Source organism: Onychomys torridus, chromosome 4 (genome assembly GCF_903995425.1).
Source record: "Onychomys torridus chromosome 4, mOncTor1.1, whole genome shotgun sequence".
Classification (NCBI taxonomy): Eukaryota; Metazoa; Chordata; class Mammalia; order Rodentia; family Cricetidae; genus Onychomys; species Onychomys torridus.
In genome coordinates, this window is record NC_050446.1 from 106,971,705 (window position 1) to 106,991,469 (window position 19,765).

General features: G+C 38.8%; 1 protein-coding gene across 6 annotated transcripts in view; it reads right to left on the minus strand.

Annotated features, from left to right (window-relative positions):
* The window catches only part of Gpcpd1 (glycerophosphocholine phosphodiesterase 1), a 61,250-nt gene that overhangs the window by 26,100 nt on the left and 15,385 nt on the right, over positions 1-19,765 (minus strand). For 5 of the 6 annotated variants that reach the window (XM_036183613.1, XM_036183608.1, XM_036183609.1 and 2 more), the window contains exons 5-8: positions 15,954-16,029; positions 14,170-14,211; positions 11,177-11,300; positions 6,952-7,189 (exon numbers count right to left, since the gene is read on the minus strand). In XM_036183613.1, the coding sequence (XP_036039506.1) occupies positions 6,952-7,189; positions 11,177-11,300; positions 14,170-14,211; positions 15,954-16,029 (480 nt within the window). The remainder of the gene's footprint in view (positions 1-6,951; positions 7,190-11,176; positions 11,301-14,169; positions 14,212-15,953; positions 16,030-19,765) is intronic. The other variant, XM_036183614.1, reaches the window with a different exon arrangement.

Here is a 19,765-nt window from a genome sequence, read left to right on the forward strand (position 1 = left end):
GCTTGTGGAGGCCAGGAGCTAGAGTGACAGGAGGAAATGAGCTGTCCCACCTAGACAATAGGAACTGAATTCAGGCCATCCACAACAACAGAAAAGGCTCTTAACCACTGAGCTGCTGGGGAATATCTGTGTACAATGTAAAGATGTGTCTCTGCCTCAGGTGCCTACTGATTGGCTTAATGAGCTGAACAACCAATAGCTAGACAGGAGAGAATAAGGGGAAGAGAGGTGGGGATCTTGCTAGCAAGGCGGACGTGCCATACTACAACGTAACTGAGTCACGTAGCATATCATAGATTTTAAAAGTATGGGTTAATTAAGTTACAAGAGCTAGTTGGGAAAGAGCCTAAGCTAAGGCCAAGCTTTCATAATTGAGACTAAATCTTTGGGTCATTGTTTGCAGGCTAGCTGTCCAAAGATAGTCCCACAAGAAAACCTGTTACACTGAGCCACCTTTCTTGACTGCCCTTAATATTTAAACACTGTCAATTTTCATCCCCAAAAGAACTTTAAAGTGAACTTGGAGTCTATGGAAGACAACTAATGAGAAAATCTAGGAATACATGCTCAAATAGTATGATACTTTCCCAAGTATTTATGAAGCCTTAAGTTTGGTCCCCAACACAGACAAAACCAGACATGGGGGTACATGTCTATAATCTCAGCACTTGGGAAGAGGAAGCAGGATTGGGCTCAGTTCAAGGTCATTTTTAACCTGAGCTACATGATACCCCACCTCAAAGATAAATGTACACATGATATAATTAAACATGGTGACACATATCTGTAATCAGCACTTAGAAGGTCATGGCGGAGAGTATATTTATAGTGAGATCTTAAGGTAGGCACTTAAGTAATTTTAAAAAATGCTCAACCAAAACTTCATGCTCTTTTTATAAATTCTATCATCTTAAGATTAGATCTATAATTTTCACATTATATCTTATGTAATAAGAGGCAGTCAAAAAGACGCTCACAAAAAATCTAAAAAGACCATCAAATTAAATACTTTAAAGATTACAGCTGGGCGGTGGTGGCTCATGCCTTTAATCCCAGCACTTGGGAGGCAGAGGCAGGTGGATCTCTGTGAGTTTGAGGCCAGCCTGGGCTACCGAGTTCCAGGAAAAGGCGCAAAGCTACACAGAGAAACCCTGTCTGGAAAAACAAAACAACAACAACAACAAAAAGATTACAAAACTTTTAATATGTAACAAGTTTCACTAAATATGTTTAAGTCTACCTTGATTCTGTTGCTATCAAGAAAATGTAGCTAGGTAATATCACTGTCAAAGCATGCTCTCTTCCCTCAAAAAACAGAAATCAGCAGAGGCGGCAAAGAAGATAGAGACTAAGGAACCAGTGTGGTGATATTGTGTTCCCCAAATATTGTGACCCTAATAAACTTATCTGAGGTCAGAGAACAGAACAGCCACTAGATATAGAGGCCAGAAAATGGTGGTACCACATGGCTTTAATCCTATCACTTGGGAGGCAGAGATCCATCTGGATCTCTGTGAGTTCAAGGCCACACTGTAAATAGCCAGGCATGATGACTCTCGCCTTTAATCCCAGAAAGTGATGGCAGAAAGTAGAAATGTATATAAAGTGTGAGGACAAGGAACTAGTGCTGGTTAAGCTTTTAGGCTTTTGAGCAGCACAGTTCAGCTGAGAGGCATTCAAGGTGAGGTAGCTGTGGCTTGCTGTTTCTGTTCATTCAGCACTGCCCCCAGCACCTGGCTTCATGTTTGTTTTTATTAATAACAACTTTTAAGATTAGTGCTACAAACCAGTACAATTAACAGGACAGGCACACTATATAAGGGCATTAGGGAAGGTATCAAGCAAGTATTACCTGCAGGAAGCAAAAAGAGCTAACAATGTCTACTGCAAGTGTCATTAGGTTGGGACCTAAGCATAGATTCTTTAAAACCTGACATCAATTTTACTAGCTTTTTAGACCAGCAGCAGGATGGCTGAGCAGGTGAAGTCCTGCTATGCAAACCTGATGTCTTAGTTACTTTTCTACTGTAGCAATATAACACGCCATGACCTAAAGTAAAGCAACTTAGGGAGGGGAGGGTTTACTTTAGCTTACAACTTATAATTCATCATCCAGGAAGGTCAAGGCAGGAATCGAGGCAAAAAACTTGGAGGCAGAAACTAAAGAGGCCATACAGAAGCACTGCTTGTATGCCTCTCTCAGTTTGATTTCTTTCTTTTTTTTTTCCCCTCTTTTTTTTAGTTTCTTGAGACCTTGGTTTTATTTCTTATACCATCTAGGACCACCTGCCCAAGGGTGGCACAATGAGCTGGGCTCCCCACATCTATCATTAATCCAGAAAATATAGGTGGTGGTGGCACACGCCTTTAATCCCAGCACTGGGAGGCAGAGGCAGGTGGATCTCTGTGGGTTCGAGGCCAGCCTGGGCTACCAAGTGAGTTCCAGGAAAGGAGCAAAGCTACACAGAGAATCCCTGTCTCGGAGAAAGAAAAAAAAAAAAACCCTGCAGATTCATTCACCTACAGTCCAATCTTATGGACACATTTTCTCTATTAGGATGCCCTCTTCCCATATATGTCTAGGTTTGGGTCAAGTTAACAAAAAACCAACCAGTACATCTGGAAAACTGGGTTAAAACCCCAGACCTACATACAGATGGGACCAAATTGCTAAGTGACCTCTGACTTTCACAGGAGAATGTGGCATGCACATCCCACCAATACACACAAACATCATGTACAAACATACACACAGCCGGGTGGTGGTGATGCACACCTGTAATCCCAGCACTCAGGAGGCAGAGGCAGGCGGATCTGTGAGTTGGAGGCCAGCCTGGTCTACAGAGATAGTCCAGGGCAGGCTCAAAAAGCTACAGAGAAATCCTGTCTCCAAAACAAACAAACAAACCAAAATACACACAATAAAATAAAAATTTTTATTGGCTTGTTGCTAAACATATTAAGTTATGTAATCACAGTGAATTGTCATAATTAAAAGTACATTTGAAGCTGAGGGTGTAACTCAAATGAGAATGTTTGTCTAGCATGCATGAAGCCCTGGTCCCATTTGCAGCCCCACAAAAACTGGACATAGAGGTCCATGCCTATAATTAAGATCATCCTTAACTATACACTGAGTTAAAAGCCAGCTGAGGGAATCCCGCCATTTGGCCTAATAACCAATTGGATGGTTGGCATTATGGGTGTGGACTGCTCTTTTTTTAAGTGGCACGTTAAAAACTGTGGGGCGGGGGTCACAGGCTCTCTTGGGTGGTCAGTCAGAGCAGAAGCAAGAAGCTGAGAAGTATGGCTTAAAGTTTGGTTCTCATCACCCTTGGGCAGAAGAGCAGGACAACTGTTGGATCAGCAGCAGTGTCTGCCTTGTTCTGTGTTGTGAACAAACCTTATAAATCTCATTTCTTAACTCTTAGCAGGCACCTTACCTCAATGTCCCTCATTATCTGGAGCCCAATGTGGGGCTAACCCAACATCCACCTGAAACCCATGTGGCCTGCCTGGGTGCCTGTACTCGGCTACCTGCATGGCTAGCTGCATGCTCAAACTCCATCTTTTAAATTCCCCGCTCTGTCAGACATACACCAGGGCTGTGTGGCCACCCCCTCCACCCACCTTTGTTCCACAGCCCTGTGTCTGCGTTCTGCATCCTGGAGAGTCCCGCCAGCATCCAGGTTTCAGTCCAGCAAGCAGTTCCTGCCAGCTCCAGGAGCACATCACCTCTCATGCCCAAACCCGGGTTTTTAAAATCCCCTCTTGCTGTGGATATCGCTCTGTGTAAATAAAGTTCTGATTGGCCAGTGGCCAGGCAGGAAGTATAGGCGGGACAAGAGAGAAGAGAATTCTGGGATGTAGAAGGCTGGAGAGACACCGCCAACCACCGCCATGAAAAGCAACATGTAAAGACACTGGTAAGCCACAAGCCATGTGGCAAAGTATAGACTAACAGAAATGGGTTAATTTAAGATAGAAGAAGGAGATAACAAGAAGCCTGCCACAGCCATACAGTTTCTAAACAATGTAAGTTTCTGTGTGCTTTCTTGGTTGGGTCTGAGCAACTGTGGGACTGGCAGGCAAGAGAGATTTGTCCTGACTGGGTCAGGCAGGAAAACTCTAACTACAAATGGGGTCCAACGTGTTGGCAAGAATTTCCACCTAAAACCTGAGAAAAAAGATTCTAAGACGGAGCTAAAAACAGCTTCCTAATTGTCTCTTTCAAGTTAGCGGCCGCCTGCCGGTTTGAGCTACTGTGGCGGGTTCCTGGTGTGTGCATCTGACCTGCAGTGTGGCGGGAATGAGGAGTCTACAAGCGGCACTTTACTCTGCTGCGTGGTAGATTTAGCCTTTGCTAGTTTAAAAAAAGAAAAAAAAGATTTCTGGGCTATGCGCTGCTTTGATAGAACTGCTTCTGATAGTTGATGATACACATGGCTCCAGACCCAGAGCTGGCGGTAAACTGCCCCACCGCCATGTTGGAAAGCTGAGGTGGGCGGAGCCAGCAGCCACAGTAGTGTTTCAGTCTTACAAAGATGGATATTACACAGAAAATCTGGTTTATGTTGTCTTTGGGATTTTTAACTGCAGAAAAAGATTTGATCATAAAAGCTGTTGAGTTAAACAAATATGTAAATTTTAAAGGTACCTTGACTTCAAAATTTGGATATAAGGATATGTTACTTTGGAAAAGAGTCTCTGCTTTTGTTTCCACAGAAAGCCAGAGGCTGTGGATTTGTAACAGATTAAGATACATCAGGTTTGATCAGCCAAGACCACCTGAAAGGTCTCCAATGACACCATGGCCCAGATGATCCGACATCCAGAATGGTTTCAAGACAACTGGCTCAGAGGTTCACCCTAATGGATTACTCCATAATCCTAAAATTTTCTTTGTGTCCCCATAAGATACAGCGCCCCCCTCCAGCAGGAAGTAGTTAGAAAAACTACGCCCACATTCCCAAAATTATCAAGCTGGCTTTGGAGATGGAATTGGCTCACTCCTTCTCTAAACCCAGACGTATTGTTAAAAGAAAAGGTTAAGAGATTCTTGTGTCCCAAATCAGAAGAGCCCTCTGGTATGGGGCAGAGAAAAACCAATATTTTTATTTAAATCGGGTTGATTATAAATGCAATCTCTTTCTAAAGAAGAAAAGGGGATAGGGTATAGATATAATAGGACAAAAGGGTAGATTAAGGAACTTACTTCTAAAGAGCAACAACTTGTTTAAAATGTTTCCATTGGTATAGACTTTAGTCTATTGATACAAACTTAAAGTTAATTTTGTTATATTGTGTGCATATTTCTACTCATGTTTAAGGTATTATGTTTGTATAGCTCATTTAAAATTGTAATGGATAATTAAAAATAGATTAATAATTAATCATCTGTGATAATCATACTCATAGCCATGTTAGTTAAGTCTTCTAGTTATACATAGAGATATTTCAGATAGATAGGTAATCTTCAAATACTTCAAAGACCTCCAGAATATGGCATTTAAAATATTTTTAAAATTTAGACTTTCTGGATAGTGAGACATGTCTGCTCCTGGCAGCACCAATTTACTTCAGAGAGGAGGATGGGCATTGAAGACTCTTCCTATCTTATCTTCACCTTTGCAAAAATAGCCATTTGGGCAAGAAACTGTTCTTGCCTGGACTGCTTGATCGACTGGACATAAAGGACCCATAGAAAGGTGACCACTAAACTTTGCTTGACAAAATGGTCTTTCAGGTTCCTGCTTTGCAGAGGAAACTGCCAGACGTTCTACAGGACACTGAGAGAAGTGATCAAGAGACTCTAGCCCTGTGGGCTGAAGACAAATGCCCCAACTTTACAAAGGAACATTAGGTGACTGTCCAGGCTGCCAGCTGTCTCTGTCTACCCTGCAAAACTCCCAAAAGTTGCTTGCATCCTTCTCAGGTAATATTATATCCTTCTGAGGTCTTTGATGTGGTTGAAGACTAGATAGTTATAATTCCCTCAGTTATGATAAAAGATAAGTTAGATATAAAACCTTAGACTCACAAATATAAGATAGATAGGATATCTTCTTTAATATTATAACTGTAATTCTTGCTTGATAATTGTTTTGTTATATGTAATTGTACTATGTAAAAGTTAAAACCTTTCTTAAAAAAAAAAAGAAAAGGGGAAGTGCTGTGGATATCGCTCTGTGTAAATAAAGTTCTGATTGGCCAGTGGCCAGGCAGGAAGTATAGGCGGGACAAGAGAGAAGAGAATTCTGGGAAGTAGAAGGCTAGGGAGACACTGCCAGCCGCTGCCATGAAAAGCAACATGTAAAGACATGGGTAAGCCACAAGCCATGTGGCAAAGTATAGACTAACAGAAATGGGTTAATTTAAGATAGAAAAAGTAGATAACAAGAAGCCTGCCACAGCCATACAGTTTATAAACAATGTAAGTTTCTGTGTGCTTTCTTGGTTGGGTCTGAGTGACTGTGGGACTGGCGGGTAATTGAGATTTGTCCTGAGTGGGCCAGGCAGGAAAATCTAACTACACCCTCTGCTCCTGACCTGGAGTCACTGGACCCACCAGAGGCAGAGCCGATGGCAGAATGTAGGCATCACAGATGCTACTTAGGCACAACCCTGCCCCACTCTGCAGTGCCCGCACCTCCTACCTCTAAGCTGCCTGCAAGGCCTCCTGACTCCCATCCTGGCCCGGGGCTACAAAAGACCTCATTAGGAGAAAAAAAACTTCCACCCTCTCTACTCAATCCATGGAAAGTTCTTTGAACGTTAGATTTATATTTATATTAATTTTTTTAGACATCTTGTCCTGATTTAAAATATAGTTCTACTAAAGTTGCTTATTCTGCTCCACTAAGTTTTTCTAAGGAGCAAAATCTAACCACTTACAAAAATAAGTTCATGCCTGAATTCTCTGTTTAGTCCTTCACTGAAATAACTACTCACCTCAAAAAAGTCAAAGATGAGTTCCAGGTTATCTGGCTCCATTGTCTGAATACTGTACTCGGTCCAGCGATCAGGCTGTAAGCCATACCCGCACTCGGGCTGTGAGTGCCTGCACTTGAACTCATTGTCACTTATTAGGGATATCTCCAGGCTGTTGGACATTTTGTGAAGAATAGTGGGAGATACCTTATCATCGTCATCGTCATCTTCCTCCAGACCCTCTAGTGTAAGCTTTACCCTGTATTGACAGGAGAAAATAATGAAACCCAGTAAGGGGAGAAAAAAAAAAAAATCACAGAATGTACATAATACAAAGTGTTTTTCAAATAACAAAAATAACATTAGACAGACAATCCACACTGCAGGTTTATTTACTGTAATACCAATTATAGCTAGCTCTCAATTTCTTAGCCTTCAAAGAACAAAATTTAGGGTGCAATACCAGAACAGTATTATTAATGTAGTAACCTGCATGTTTGGCTTGTCAAAAACCATCATCTCCTCTCAGAAGGAAAACTCTAGGAATAGTTCTGGACAACTATTAATCAGCCAGAGGGAAACATCAGGAGAGACCAGAAATATACAGAAATGAGCAGACAAGAGAACCATTTAAAAGAGGGGGCAAGTCTAAAGGAAAGGGATCTGTAATGGAACAAAAGATAAAAGATATCTTCAAATAACTATATGATGCTGTAGTGAGCTACAAAGATACATTTTCCATCTATGGATGAGTCGAATAAAAAAGGTGTCTTTAGAACTTGGTACTACTGAGATACATGTTCACTGCTATACCTAAAATGCAAATGCTATGCCAAGTTCTAAAGTTACTGAGGCCATTACAGACACATTTGTTTTCTAAACCATGATGGCTAAGTCTATCATTAATATAAATTTCAGTGAAAAAGATGACCAAAACAGACACCTATTTCTAGCTATGCACATTTTATTTCAACAAGAATCAAATCTTTTAACTTGGAGAGTCCAACTACGTAGAGTTATAAGAAAATAATTTGGTTCAAGTCTAAGAGATAAGTAGCAATCAAACCCTCAAAATGATTTCTACATAAAGAATGGCATAAGATACAATACTAATTTTCATTCAAATTGGACCCCCAGCTAATATTTCTTAAATGCAGCACAGGAAAAACATCCTAAAGTCTTACTCTAATGAGACAATTCACTAAACTGCGCAGAGTAGTGCATGTCTATATAACCTATGCACTAGATCAGGCTGGAGCAGCAGTTCAAAGCCACTTTGGGGACACAATGACACCCCCCCACACACACACACACACACTCAAAATGAAAGGACCAAGCAGATGCCATAACAGGCTGCTCAGTCTTCTCTCAGAGATCAGGCCTCAATGTCAGTTTCCTGAGACTTGAGCAAGCAGTTTCTGGGAGGGCCATGAACAAACGACATAGTCCTTGCAGTAGCTCCCTTTCTGCACTTACTCTGACTCCTCCAAGCTCAGCCAGGTGTTTACTGTCTGGGACCTCTCACTATGTCCATGGCAGCTCAAGGACAGAGCCCGGACCACTGAGCCAGCCCCCACAGTCAGTAAGTGCTAGGCCAGGCAGCCCCAGTGGCAGCTCAAGGACAAAGCCTGGGACTTGTCCCGGACAGCGCCCAAAATGATAAACATAACCCCCAACCAATAAATTCAAAGGTTACATACCCTCACCCAATTAAAAGAGAACAGAGATAAAAATAAACCAATCCCAGTAGCACCCAAGCCAACCCCCCAACTGCCCTGAAGGGCTTGCAGTTTTAGCCTTTAAATAGCTAGCCACACAAAGAAAGAGCAACTCCTCCCTGCCTCACTGTATTGGGTGTAGGAACGAGTTCCCTGTCTAGACTTGTAAACTTAAACAAAACAAACCTTGCTGTTGCATGCTGGACATCCACAGTCTTTGGTGGTCTCTTTGGGGTCATGATCTGGGCATAACAAAAAGAGTGTGCAACATATCTTCCCTTCAACAAAAACTTTATTATGCACAGCAGACTAGTTTAAAAATAAAAGTCAAGAGCCGGGCAGTGGAGGTGCAAGCCTGTAATCCCAGCACTCAGGAGGCAGAGGCAGGTGGATCTCTGTGAGTTCGAGGCCAGCCTGGTCTACAGAGCTAGTCCAGGACAGGCTCCAAAACTACAGAGAAACCCTGTCTTGAAACCCCCCCCCCAAAAAAAAATGAAGTCAAATAGACAAGGCACACATATTAAATTCTCTCTTATCACAATAGCTAATATGTAGGGGTTTAAAGTGCTACCGAAAGGTGACCATTACTGTTTGACAAAGTTCCAGTATTTTGACATTGCAGACCACACTTCTCCAGCATGTTTTTGCTTTTATTTTTTTATGATGATTCTCACTACTAATGCCTTTCCCTTTGGGAAATTTTGTGTGGGTCTTGGTAAAAGATGAAAATGTCGGGTTGGGGATTTAGGTCAGTGTTAGAGCGTTTGCCTAGCAAGTGCAAGGCCCTGGATTCGATCCTCAGCTCCAAAAAAACCAACCAAACAACCAACCAAACCAAACAAAACAAAAACACCAGAAGCGAGCTTCTGCCCTCCGGGGTTCTCCCATTGTGCTGTAAGCCTGTATTTAAGACCTCCTCCCTCCTTCAATAAACGGCATTCGGCATTCAAAATAATAATAATAATAACTATTATTTAATATATATATATATTTAAAAAGGATGCAAATGTGTGCAATGGTAGCCTCTCTAAACAAAGTTAATTCTCTGGAAAAAAAAAAAATCTGACACTTCGGAACCAGGAATCACATTGTGCCCTCCTGATTACACAAAGAACAGGAAAATTAGATATTTACTAGACCACAACTGATCCACAGTCTGAGGCGATCAAGGGCAAGAGTTCAGTTAATAAGTATAGAGAAATCAGAATCATATGGTATCATGGGAAAACAGTAAGACATCAGGACCTTCCCTTTCAGGAGGACTTGAGGGGAAACAGGCCCACATAAAAGACTAAGACACAAAGGGACACATTTAAGAATAGCTCAGTGCTTATGCCCTTGAGGGATGGAAATAGCTCTTAAATTGTAGTGGAGTGTCTGGTCCCAGAAGTCCCTTCCCAAGGTCAGCCATTTGGATAAGGGTCCCCATTTCCTCAGGGGCTTGAAAAAAGTTCCTGCTTGCTACAAAGCAAGTTAACTCTTCTTTCTGGAAAGAGGAACTTGTGGCCCTTCATTAACATATGACTGCTGCCCACTGTCAATATCAGTGCTAGATTCATCAACTGCAGATCTCAAGCCACAGCCCCGCTCTCATGCCCCTTTTCTCCTCTTTAATCCTATATGCAACTCTAGAGTATAAAAGTTTTAATCATTTTTCCATAAATGCTGCTGGCAATCATCTAGATTCACCCTGAGATCATGTCAGCCCCTCCCCTCAACTCCACACATCCTCTTTGGTACCTGAACACCCACCCACCCCCCACCCCTGCTGAAGCAGGTCTCTGGCAGCCACTTTTTCTTGTGATGGGGATATGTTTTATAATACATTTAGGTAAGTATAGTAAAACAACTAAAGATTTATAGGGTATAATATCATTATGAATTATATTAAAAAGGGAATATCAAGGTCTCCAGTTACTGCAAATGGACATTTCTACCCAGCCTTGATATACCAGAAAAGCTTGCTTGTTATATATCGAAACTTAGAATTCTTGATTCAAAAATCCCATGGTTAGAAGTCAAGAGTCAAGGTAGGCTACATCTTAAGGAAGCCAGCTTACTCAGATTTATGTTCAAAACTAATTTAACTATCTTTGCAAAGCTTTTCCATCTATCCCTATAATAGGGAGTGAGGAGGAAGGAGGGGAAGAAGAGGAAGAGGAAGGAAAGCAGCAGACTCTGGAGGTGCCAGGATAATTTTACCTTTCACTGTAATAACTAAGTTGGGACTCTAAAAGCCGTGTCTGACAATCATTTACTGTTCGTGCCATTTACTCTCTCCATAAAATTACCTGTTTGTCAACTTTAAAGCAACCTCTACAGTCGGGAAGGTTAAATGACAGAAACTACTGGTTTATAAAAGACAAGTATTCTGGTGCTAATGTAGAGGCTAAGACTGATATAAATGTGTGACAGTAGCGTTTGAGGGAGGTAAACAGTTCATTCTAGAATCCTATCATTTTAAAGGTCAGAAATCGACAGTAATAACACAAATAAATGGCCTAAGTAATAAAATCACATGGTCATACCTAAATCTAGACTTTTTGAATTTTTTCTTGGTGATTGAGACAGGAGGTTTCTCAGAATAATGCAGACGTAATCGTATTTCAGTCTGGCATGTGAGCCATCCAGAATCCAGTGTTTCAACACCATCTGGTGGGATAAGTAGGAAGGATAATACAATTATATTATATAAAGTTGTAAGCAATCCAGTTAAGTTTAATACATATTAACAATTCTAGTTCACATTCATATTTCAATACACTGTGATTATGTAATACCGGTCCTTTCCAAACATTAAATATAATTAATACATTAACTATAATTAAAAAAACCTTCAATGTGTCACTGAAAAAGAACTTTCATTTGAAGTTAGAGAAACAAAGCGAACTGACCACTAACAGTCAGCTACTTGGAACTTTGAGTAAATCTGTAAGAATTGCCATTATAGGCTGGGCATGTCTATACACTTTATTCCCAAGACTCAGGAGGCAGAGGCAGGTAGGTCTCTGTTAGTTCCAGGCCAGCCAAAGCTACATAGTAAGAGATCTGTCTCAAACAAACAAACAAGCAAGCAAACAAACAAGGATTGTTGCTGGGCATGGCACCCTTCCATCTCAGCTGGGCATGGTACCCTGTTAGTTCCAGGCCAGCCAAAGCTACATAATAAGAGACTTGTCCCACAGATAGATGGATAGATGGATGGAGGGAGGGATGGAGGGAGGGAGGAAAGGAGGGAGGGCGGAAAATAGATAGATAGATAGATAGATAGATAGATAGATAGATACATACGGATTGTTGCTGGGCATGGCACCCTTCCATCCCAGCACTCAGGGGGCAGAGGCAGGACGATCTCTGAGTTTGAGGCCAGCCTGGTCTACAAGGAAACAAACAGTCTTCATATTCCACTAAATCTAACTATGGGCCTAGTATGAAAGACTAGAGAAGTGAGAAAACTAAACCATGTCAGCTCTGGTTCTCACACTAACATGTGCCAGCCACCATAACAAATAGTATAATAACATTCTGTTAATACTACTTAACTTGAAGTTGCCTACTAATAAAGATAATAAAATTTTCATAAATACCAGTGATGCTGTTTTCAACCTAACCTTTTAAATCAACAGGACTTTTAAAAAAAAAATCAAAAGGTATAACTTATGAATGTCTTAAAAATCTTCAAATTTCAAACATTATTTGTAAAATGGATAATGTCAAAGAAATGCTTTTCCACCCTGAAAACTAACTAAAGCTAAATTTAAAATGCACTAGGAAATGAAAAAGATAGCAACAAAGACAGAAATGCTACAATTTATAACCATAGAAAGTAATTAACATGACAGATATTATGTCATACATTATAGCTGAAGAAAAATCTATTCTCTGGGGGCTGGAGAGAGTATATCTGCTCTCACAAAGGACCTGAGTTCAGATCCCAGCACCCACAGTAGACAGGTCACAACCACTGTAACTCCAGCTCCAAGGGAATCTGTCACCCTCTTCTGCCCTCTGTGGACACCACTACTCAGGTGCACAGAAACATACACAATTAAAAATAAAATGATCTTAACTGGGACCAATGGCACAGAGGCAGATAGAGCTCTGAGTTCCAGTCCAGCCAAGGGTACATAGTGAAATTTTGTCTCAAACAACAAGAACAAAACAACAACAAACAACAAACCATTCTCTATAAAGTTTTAAAAAAACATAAATATATTTTGTAAATCATAGGACAAGACTTTAAAAATAAGCATTAAAGCTATTAAAACATTTTAGACTATATTATTTTTTTAATATAATACTTCCTAATGAAATAATGGGAAAAGGTTCAATTCCTTTTCTAGTACTGCCATAGCATATATACTGCCTCTGTGTTTAATGTATATAGTAAATCCTCTAAAGAGGTTTCTTGCCAGGAAAGCACAGTGGTCACCAGCAACTCATCTCTGGTCCAGAGTCAGACCACTTCTGACCCTTAGGTACAGCACTCAGGATAAGACAAGGCAGCAAAGCAGTCTAATGGACTGGGAGGCTTCCAACCACTAGAGAAAGTTTGAATTCCTTTTTCTTTTTCTTTCTTTCTTTCTTTTTTTTTTTGAGACAGGATTTCTCTGTGTAGCTTTGCACCTTTCCTGGAATTCACTCCGTAGCCCTGGCTGGCCTTGGAACTCAGAGATGCCCCTGGCTCTGCCTCCTGAGTGCTGGGATTAAAGGCGTGTGCCACCACCGCCCGGCAGAAGTTTGAATTCTGAGGATAAAGTACTTACCGGAGCAGGAAGGCATAAAAACAATTCCATTTTAAGCATATTTTTAAGCATATGTTTCTTTACTATAAATTAGTTTTTGAAGAGTTAGCCAGAAGTATTAGAACATTCTGGCTGTATGGATTTATCGTAAACACATTACTTAAACATATAAAATCTACAAACTTAGCCTACAAGCAATATTTAGCTCTTTAAATGTTTAGAACCATTATATTTTCAACATAAGTGTTAAAAAGAAATGGTAGGCTAACATTTTAATTCTAATATATATAATTTTAAAAATATTTGCACCTATTTATGGGTATAGTATCACTAATTTAAAACATATATTCCATGTGTAATCAAATCAGAGAAATTAGCATATCTACCTCCTCCATCAGGTATACTTCTTTATAATTATATAAATTCCTAAATCTGAAATAACCAAACACTAAATGCAAACCTTGAAGCTATTTATGATTTAACAGAATATACTTGTCTCTATTTCCTCTTTTTTTTTTTTACTTGTTTCTGTTTGCAGTGTCACATTGTGTTGTCTCAGTATGTTACGTATTTCCAATGAGATGTTAAGGCAACAGGTTAATCATACCATTAAACGTTTTTAAAATTCAGTCTCCAGGCAGTGGTGGCGCACGCCTTTAATCCCAGCACTCAGAGGCAGAGCCTGGTGGATCTCTGTGAGTTCAAGGCCAACCTGGGCTACAGAGCTAGTCCAGGACAGGCTCCCCCCACCCAAAAAAAAATTCACTATCACTTACTGTGGATTCCAAATTGTCCATCATCAATAATGATTTCGCTTTCTGGAATTCAAGGAAAATAAAAAGCCTAGTTAAAAATTCATGATGTCTAAAGAATGAATGAACAACTGAAATTTTACTTTAAGTACTGTTTAAAATGGTAACTGTATATATAACATAAAGCAGCCTACGTGAATAAGCATGTTTATTGTAGCCCTGGATAAGGTATTTCCCTTCAGGAGGCCAGCAAGCAGTGTTGGTCCTACAGACTTGAGTGATTGTTCACAAGGAGAGACAAGGTCCTGGGAAGGTGCCCTGTGGGATGGGACGAAGCTCAGCACCTACCGTGCATGAGCCTACCAAGCTCCATGCTTATGTCTCAAACCTACAGTCTTGGCACAATTAAAATGCTTATTCTTATGTGGTTCACATCCAGAACTTGGCTAGGTATTAAAGTCCTCAAACCCCAACATTCTTGCAGCCAGCCAAAAGCTTTATAAACAGCATCAACTTACCTGTACATACAGAGCTGTGGAGAGCTACCAAGAGTAAGTGCTAGCACAGCCCTTCACTAACAGTTCAAGGTCATGAAAAAAGCTGCAAAGCTGCATCTAGTAAAACATGAAAGCCGTTTCCTTCTCAGTGCTCTTCTCAGCTTACTTTAAGCAAGCCCGAAGCATCTGTTAGAATAAATGGCGTGTTTCCTAACACTGTCCAGCAGACTGCACATTGCCTTTAAGTTTATATCACCTTCCCCCACAAAGCAGAACATTAATTTCTGAGAACAGAAAAAGTCATCCCACTTCTCACAATGCAAAAATATATTTAATTTCAAGATGCATCCAAATGCAAACTACTGTGTTTAAAATACTTAATTCTCATTAAGCTCCAACTTCAATATGAACTATTGTAATTCTAAAGATGCTGCTGTAAAATCTATCAAAAATATACTAAATGTATTATATATATTATATGTAAGAAGAAAATCCAGTAAGGAAGATGGAATGAGACATCTATTTAAACAACGTGTGTCCTTTAAAGAGGGCAAAGCAGACACTCCTACCTCTTCCTAATCTAAGCTACAAAACCAACAACCAGTTGTTACTCCTCAACTTTGATTTTCTGGAGGAACTAAAACTTCTCTGATTCAATTTACAATTACAAGTGAGTAGTTTCATGAATGTAAAATGAGTGTCAAGATCTATTTTCAGCATAGACAAGTGAGCTAAAAACACATGTATGAAGAGAACTGCCATTTGGGGGGGGGCACAGAAAACTGAATTAAAAAACAAAAACCTCTGAATATAAATAATAGCACAGCCAAGAGGGAGTTTAAATGAATTAGAAGAATATGTCAACTATAACAAAGAAATGAAAATTCATTTGTTTAAGTATTTACTAGTATTTAAAAAACAAATATGGTAACTACTAGCATTCAAAACTGAACTTTTGAGAGTTTTTGTTTTAGATCAATTCTTTCTTAAAATGTTCTCTAAATTTGAGCAAGAAAGCTAATAAAGCCATGAACCCTCAGTAAGGAATATTATTAACTTTCTAACAACTTCAATAATCTAAGACCCCCAAATAAAAATAAGTAGACAAGCATTTCTAATAGTTTATAAAGAAAGGCTATAACTGTTTAGTTTTGGAAATAAGATCCATGAAATGTTAAGTGATTATATGTAGTACTGACAATGCATTGATTTTAAACTTCAGAATAAAAATGCACTAAGTCCCTAAGCCACTGTGCAGCACATTAGTAACTTAATGCATACACCTCAAACAGATGCAGTTAATGCCCATACCTAAAGGGGTTATTGATCGTGGTTGTAGATGAGTCTCCCACTTGTGAACTATGACTTGACATGGACCACCGATAGTCTGCAATTTAAAAGTTAAACGTCTGCAATAATTTCTTATATCTTATTTCTACCCATGGTTTCATTAGATGTTTGTGGCCTAAGTCTTACACTAAATACGAGACCAAGAAACAAGAAATTCATCTTGCTAATTATCAATACTATTATGTCCCAAATCAGACATGTACCCAGGTCACAAAACATGATGAAATACTACAAAAAAAAAAAAAAAAAATGAGTTAAAGCAATAAATAAAAAGAACTGAGATGAACTGGCACACAAAACTCTTTACCCATTTGCAAATATATCTACAATACTTTGGATTTTTTAAAGAAAAATTAACTTTGCACCAATATGAATTCTATTGTAAGTTAAAGTTAACATCAATTATACTTCCTTTGGTATGTCAAAGGGGTGTTTCTAAATATTCCCCTACATTTTTAGGAGGCAGCCTAAACAACCTATGAGAGCAGGACAAGAGCAAGGACAAGAGCAAGGACAAGATCACTTAGCACACATTACTGCAGGAACCTAGAGGAATAGCAAAGTCTTCTACTTAAGAATACTGCTGCTGTGCGGTGGTGGCACATGCCTGTAATCCCAGCACTCAGGAGGCAGAGGCAGGTGGATCTCTGTGAGTTCGAGGCCAGCCTGGTCTACAAAGCTAGTCCAGGACAGGCTCCAAAGCTACAGAGAAACCCAGTCTCGAAAAACTAAAAAAAAAAAAAAAAAAAAAAAAAAAAAAAAAAAAAACTGCTTATTACATTTCTCATATTGTAGTAACTCATGTTTGCAAAGGGCACAAGAAATCCTAGAAGAATACATGAGTGAACAGCCAAGTCTGAAGAATAACTGTGGTAAAGGGAAACTAAATTAACACCAAATTTGAGATTTATGCTTTCAAATTTAAAAGCCATAGTATAATAATTTCTAATGTTGCTATCATGTTGCCTTACTAGTAAAGAAAATTATGTGCTGTTGCTGCCACACAATTTTAGAACAGGCAAAGGCCCTCTGAACAAACACAAGGCAGACTAAAGGAACCTACATATTTAAAATCATATGCCAAAAAAAGTACTTATACATTTTAAAAGCAGACTTTGAAACTGTAACCCTATAAATAGAATTTTTTGTATACTCTCTGATAATTTAAACAAAATATAGAGAAGCAAAAAGGAAATACAAAATTACCCATTATTACACTATTTCTGAATAATTACTACCAACATAAATCTTTGAACTTGGAATATATAAGCTTCTAAGTGTATATTATACATCTTTAGATGGCTCTTCCATAGAAGTATTCCATAATCTTATTGGGTTTAACTGTTGACTCAATTTGGTAAATGTGCCAGTTAATCAGTATCCAACAAAACAGGCATAGTATTAAACAATGTAATTCCAGAACATAAAACAAACAGGTAAATTCTTTTCTAAAATTTATAAACAGTTTAAAAACTACAAGAGCACTGGAGGTTCACTCAAATTGTTAACTCTGAGATACTAAATGACAATCACAATACCTCTTCGCCATTACATTGGTCATCTAAAATATGGTGAATATTATAATTTCTAATACACTAAAAAAGTACATTTAACTCTGTAATACCTGATATATGCTTAAAACTTTGTTTTTAAACTGTTTTTACATTAATTGAGAGTGTGAGTGTGTGTGTGTTCCTATGACTTTTATTTTAATCTCCAAAAGAAGCAAATGTCTACACTAAAAATAGGTATATTTCTTAGTAATGAAAGCAAAGAATTATCTAATCTCATTCACTCCACCTCTCTCTTACATCCTTCTCCCTCGTGGCAGCCAAACTCTTTCAAAGATGGTGTGGACTTATCAGTAATCAAATATGAACTACAAGAGTGCCAGAATACAAATATCAACAGGGAAGAAAAAACAGGGAGAAAAGAGGGTTTGTTTTGCTTTGGTGGAGTTCTGGTGTCAGGATAACTCCACGGAATGATGACTACAGTACCTACCACCTACGAACAGTCTTGCGAATTATATATTTCATAGGAAAGCTATTTTAATAATTATTTTAATACCTTGACTTTCATCAATTAGTGACAGATCTATTACTTACATAGACAATTGCCTAGACTTGAATAATGAGGAATAGTTCAATAGGTGACTTTCTGTCTACAAGCATTCCCACTATAGACACATGTTGTCTGACAGTGTTAGAGAGTAAAGGAACAAAACAACACACCTCTAATCCCAGCACTCAGGAGCCGGAGGCAGACAGATCTGAGTTGAGGCCAGTTTGGTTCCAGACCAGTCAAGGCTACATAGTAAAACCCTCATCTCAAAAACAAAACAAAACAAAAACCCTAGTTTTAAAATAGGTACACTGATTTCTAAGCTGTTGACTATGACTTTTACATTAGAGAATATAATCTTAAATTCAAATTTCACTGATGGGCTTAAAAAATAACACTGACATATTAGGAAATTTAAAATCTCAGTAATGACTCAAAAATATATAATCCTTTTTGCTAATATGCTAATCTATAGGCTAAATATAATAATCCATTCTTTAAATTGTTGAGAAAAAAGTTTTATTTCTGCAAATGATGTGATAACTTTAAGCTTTTGGAATACAGTAGGTTATTTTTGGAGAAAAAGTAACAAGCATTTTAGTAACAAATACCTGCAGTTACTTCACAATATATAGAATCATGACTATAGAAATATTTCCAAACATTACTAATAAAAATGTTTGCATTAATTTCTGAAAAGATTTACTTATTGCTTTCTCTTTAAAAAATTGTTTTTACTTATGTATAGGTGTGTCTGCACATGGCTGTGTGATAGGGTGCCCTGGAGGCCAGAGGCATCAGATCCCTAGAAGCTGGAGGTACCCGCAGTCGTGAGCTAACTGTTGTAGGTGTGGGGAACTAAACTCAGGCTCTTTGGCAGAGCAGCAGCAGCAGCCCTTAGTCACTCATCTGTTTCTCTAGCCCCGCTTGTTGCTGCCTTCTAACACCACTCAAGTCGACAAGCAACAGGAGAGAAAGGACACGGAGATGAGTTTGGTGTATGTTTTTAATACATCAGCACGCCAAATTGTGAGTCAGGTAAAGGCACTGCTTAAAGACAAACTTTACTGATTCCTTTCTTCCTACAATTTAAAAAACAACTTGCATGTATGAAGACACAATTTTTTTTTACTCTACAATACCAAATACAATATTATGTAACTACATTTCTAGTAAGTCCAATAAGAAAATGGTCATCTCAACATGATTCAAATAAAGGTAGGTAGACCTCAAGTTAACAGTAAAACATTTGGCATCCAGAAAAATATTATTATATCAAGAAGCCACTCTAAAAAATGACAAGCTAGGCTACTGTAAAAATGAGCAATTATCTTATAACTGACTGACTTGTTAAGCATTTTAAAAATTAAGAGATGAAAGTCTAAATAAAAGTTAACAATGAATTAAATTGAGTTAGCATTATAAAAATTATACTTTTAAAACATAATGGTTTGTTTTCACAAAAAAAAAAGTAATTTGTTTTTCAAAAAGTATAATAAAAATTGGGTATATTTCACTCTAAAAAAATTTATCAGCTCCGTAATTTTTAATTTCTTTAAAAAGTAGTTTATGGCTTGAACAGATAGGTTAACTGTTAAGACACTGGCTGTCTTCCCAGAGGACCCAGGGTTCAATTTCCAGTATCTACACAGTGGCTCACAGCCATCCATAATTCCAGTCCTAACCTGATGCCCTCTTCTGGCCTCTGG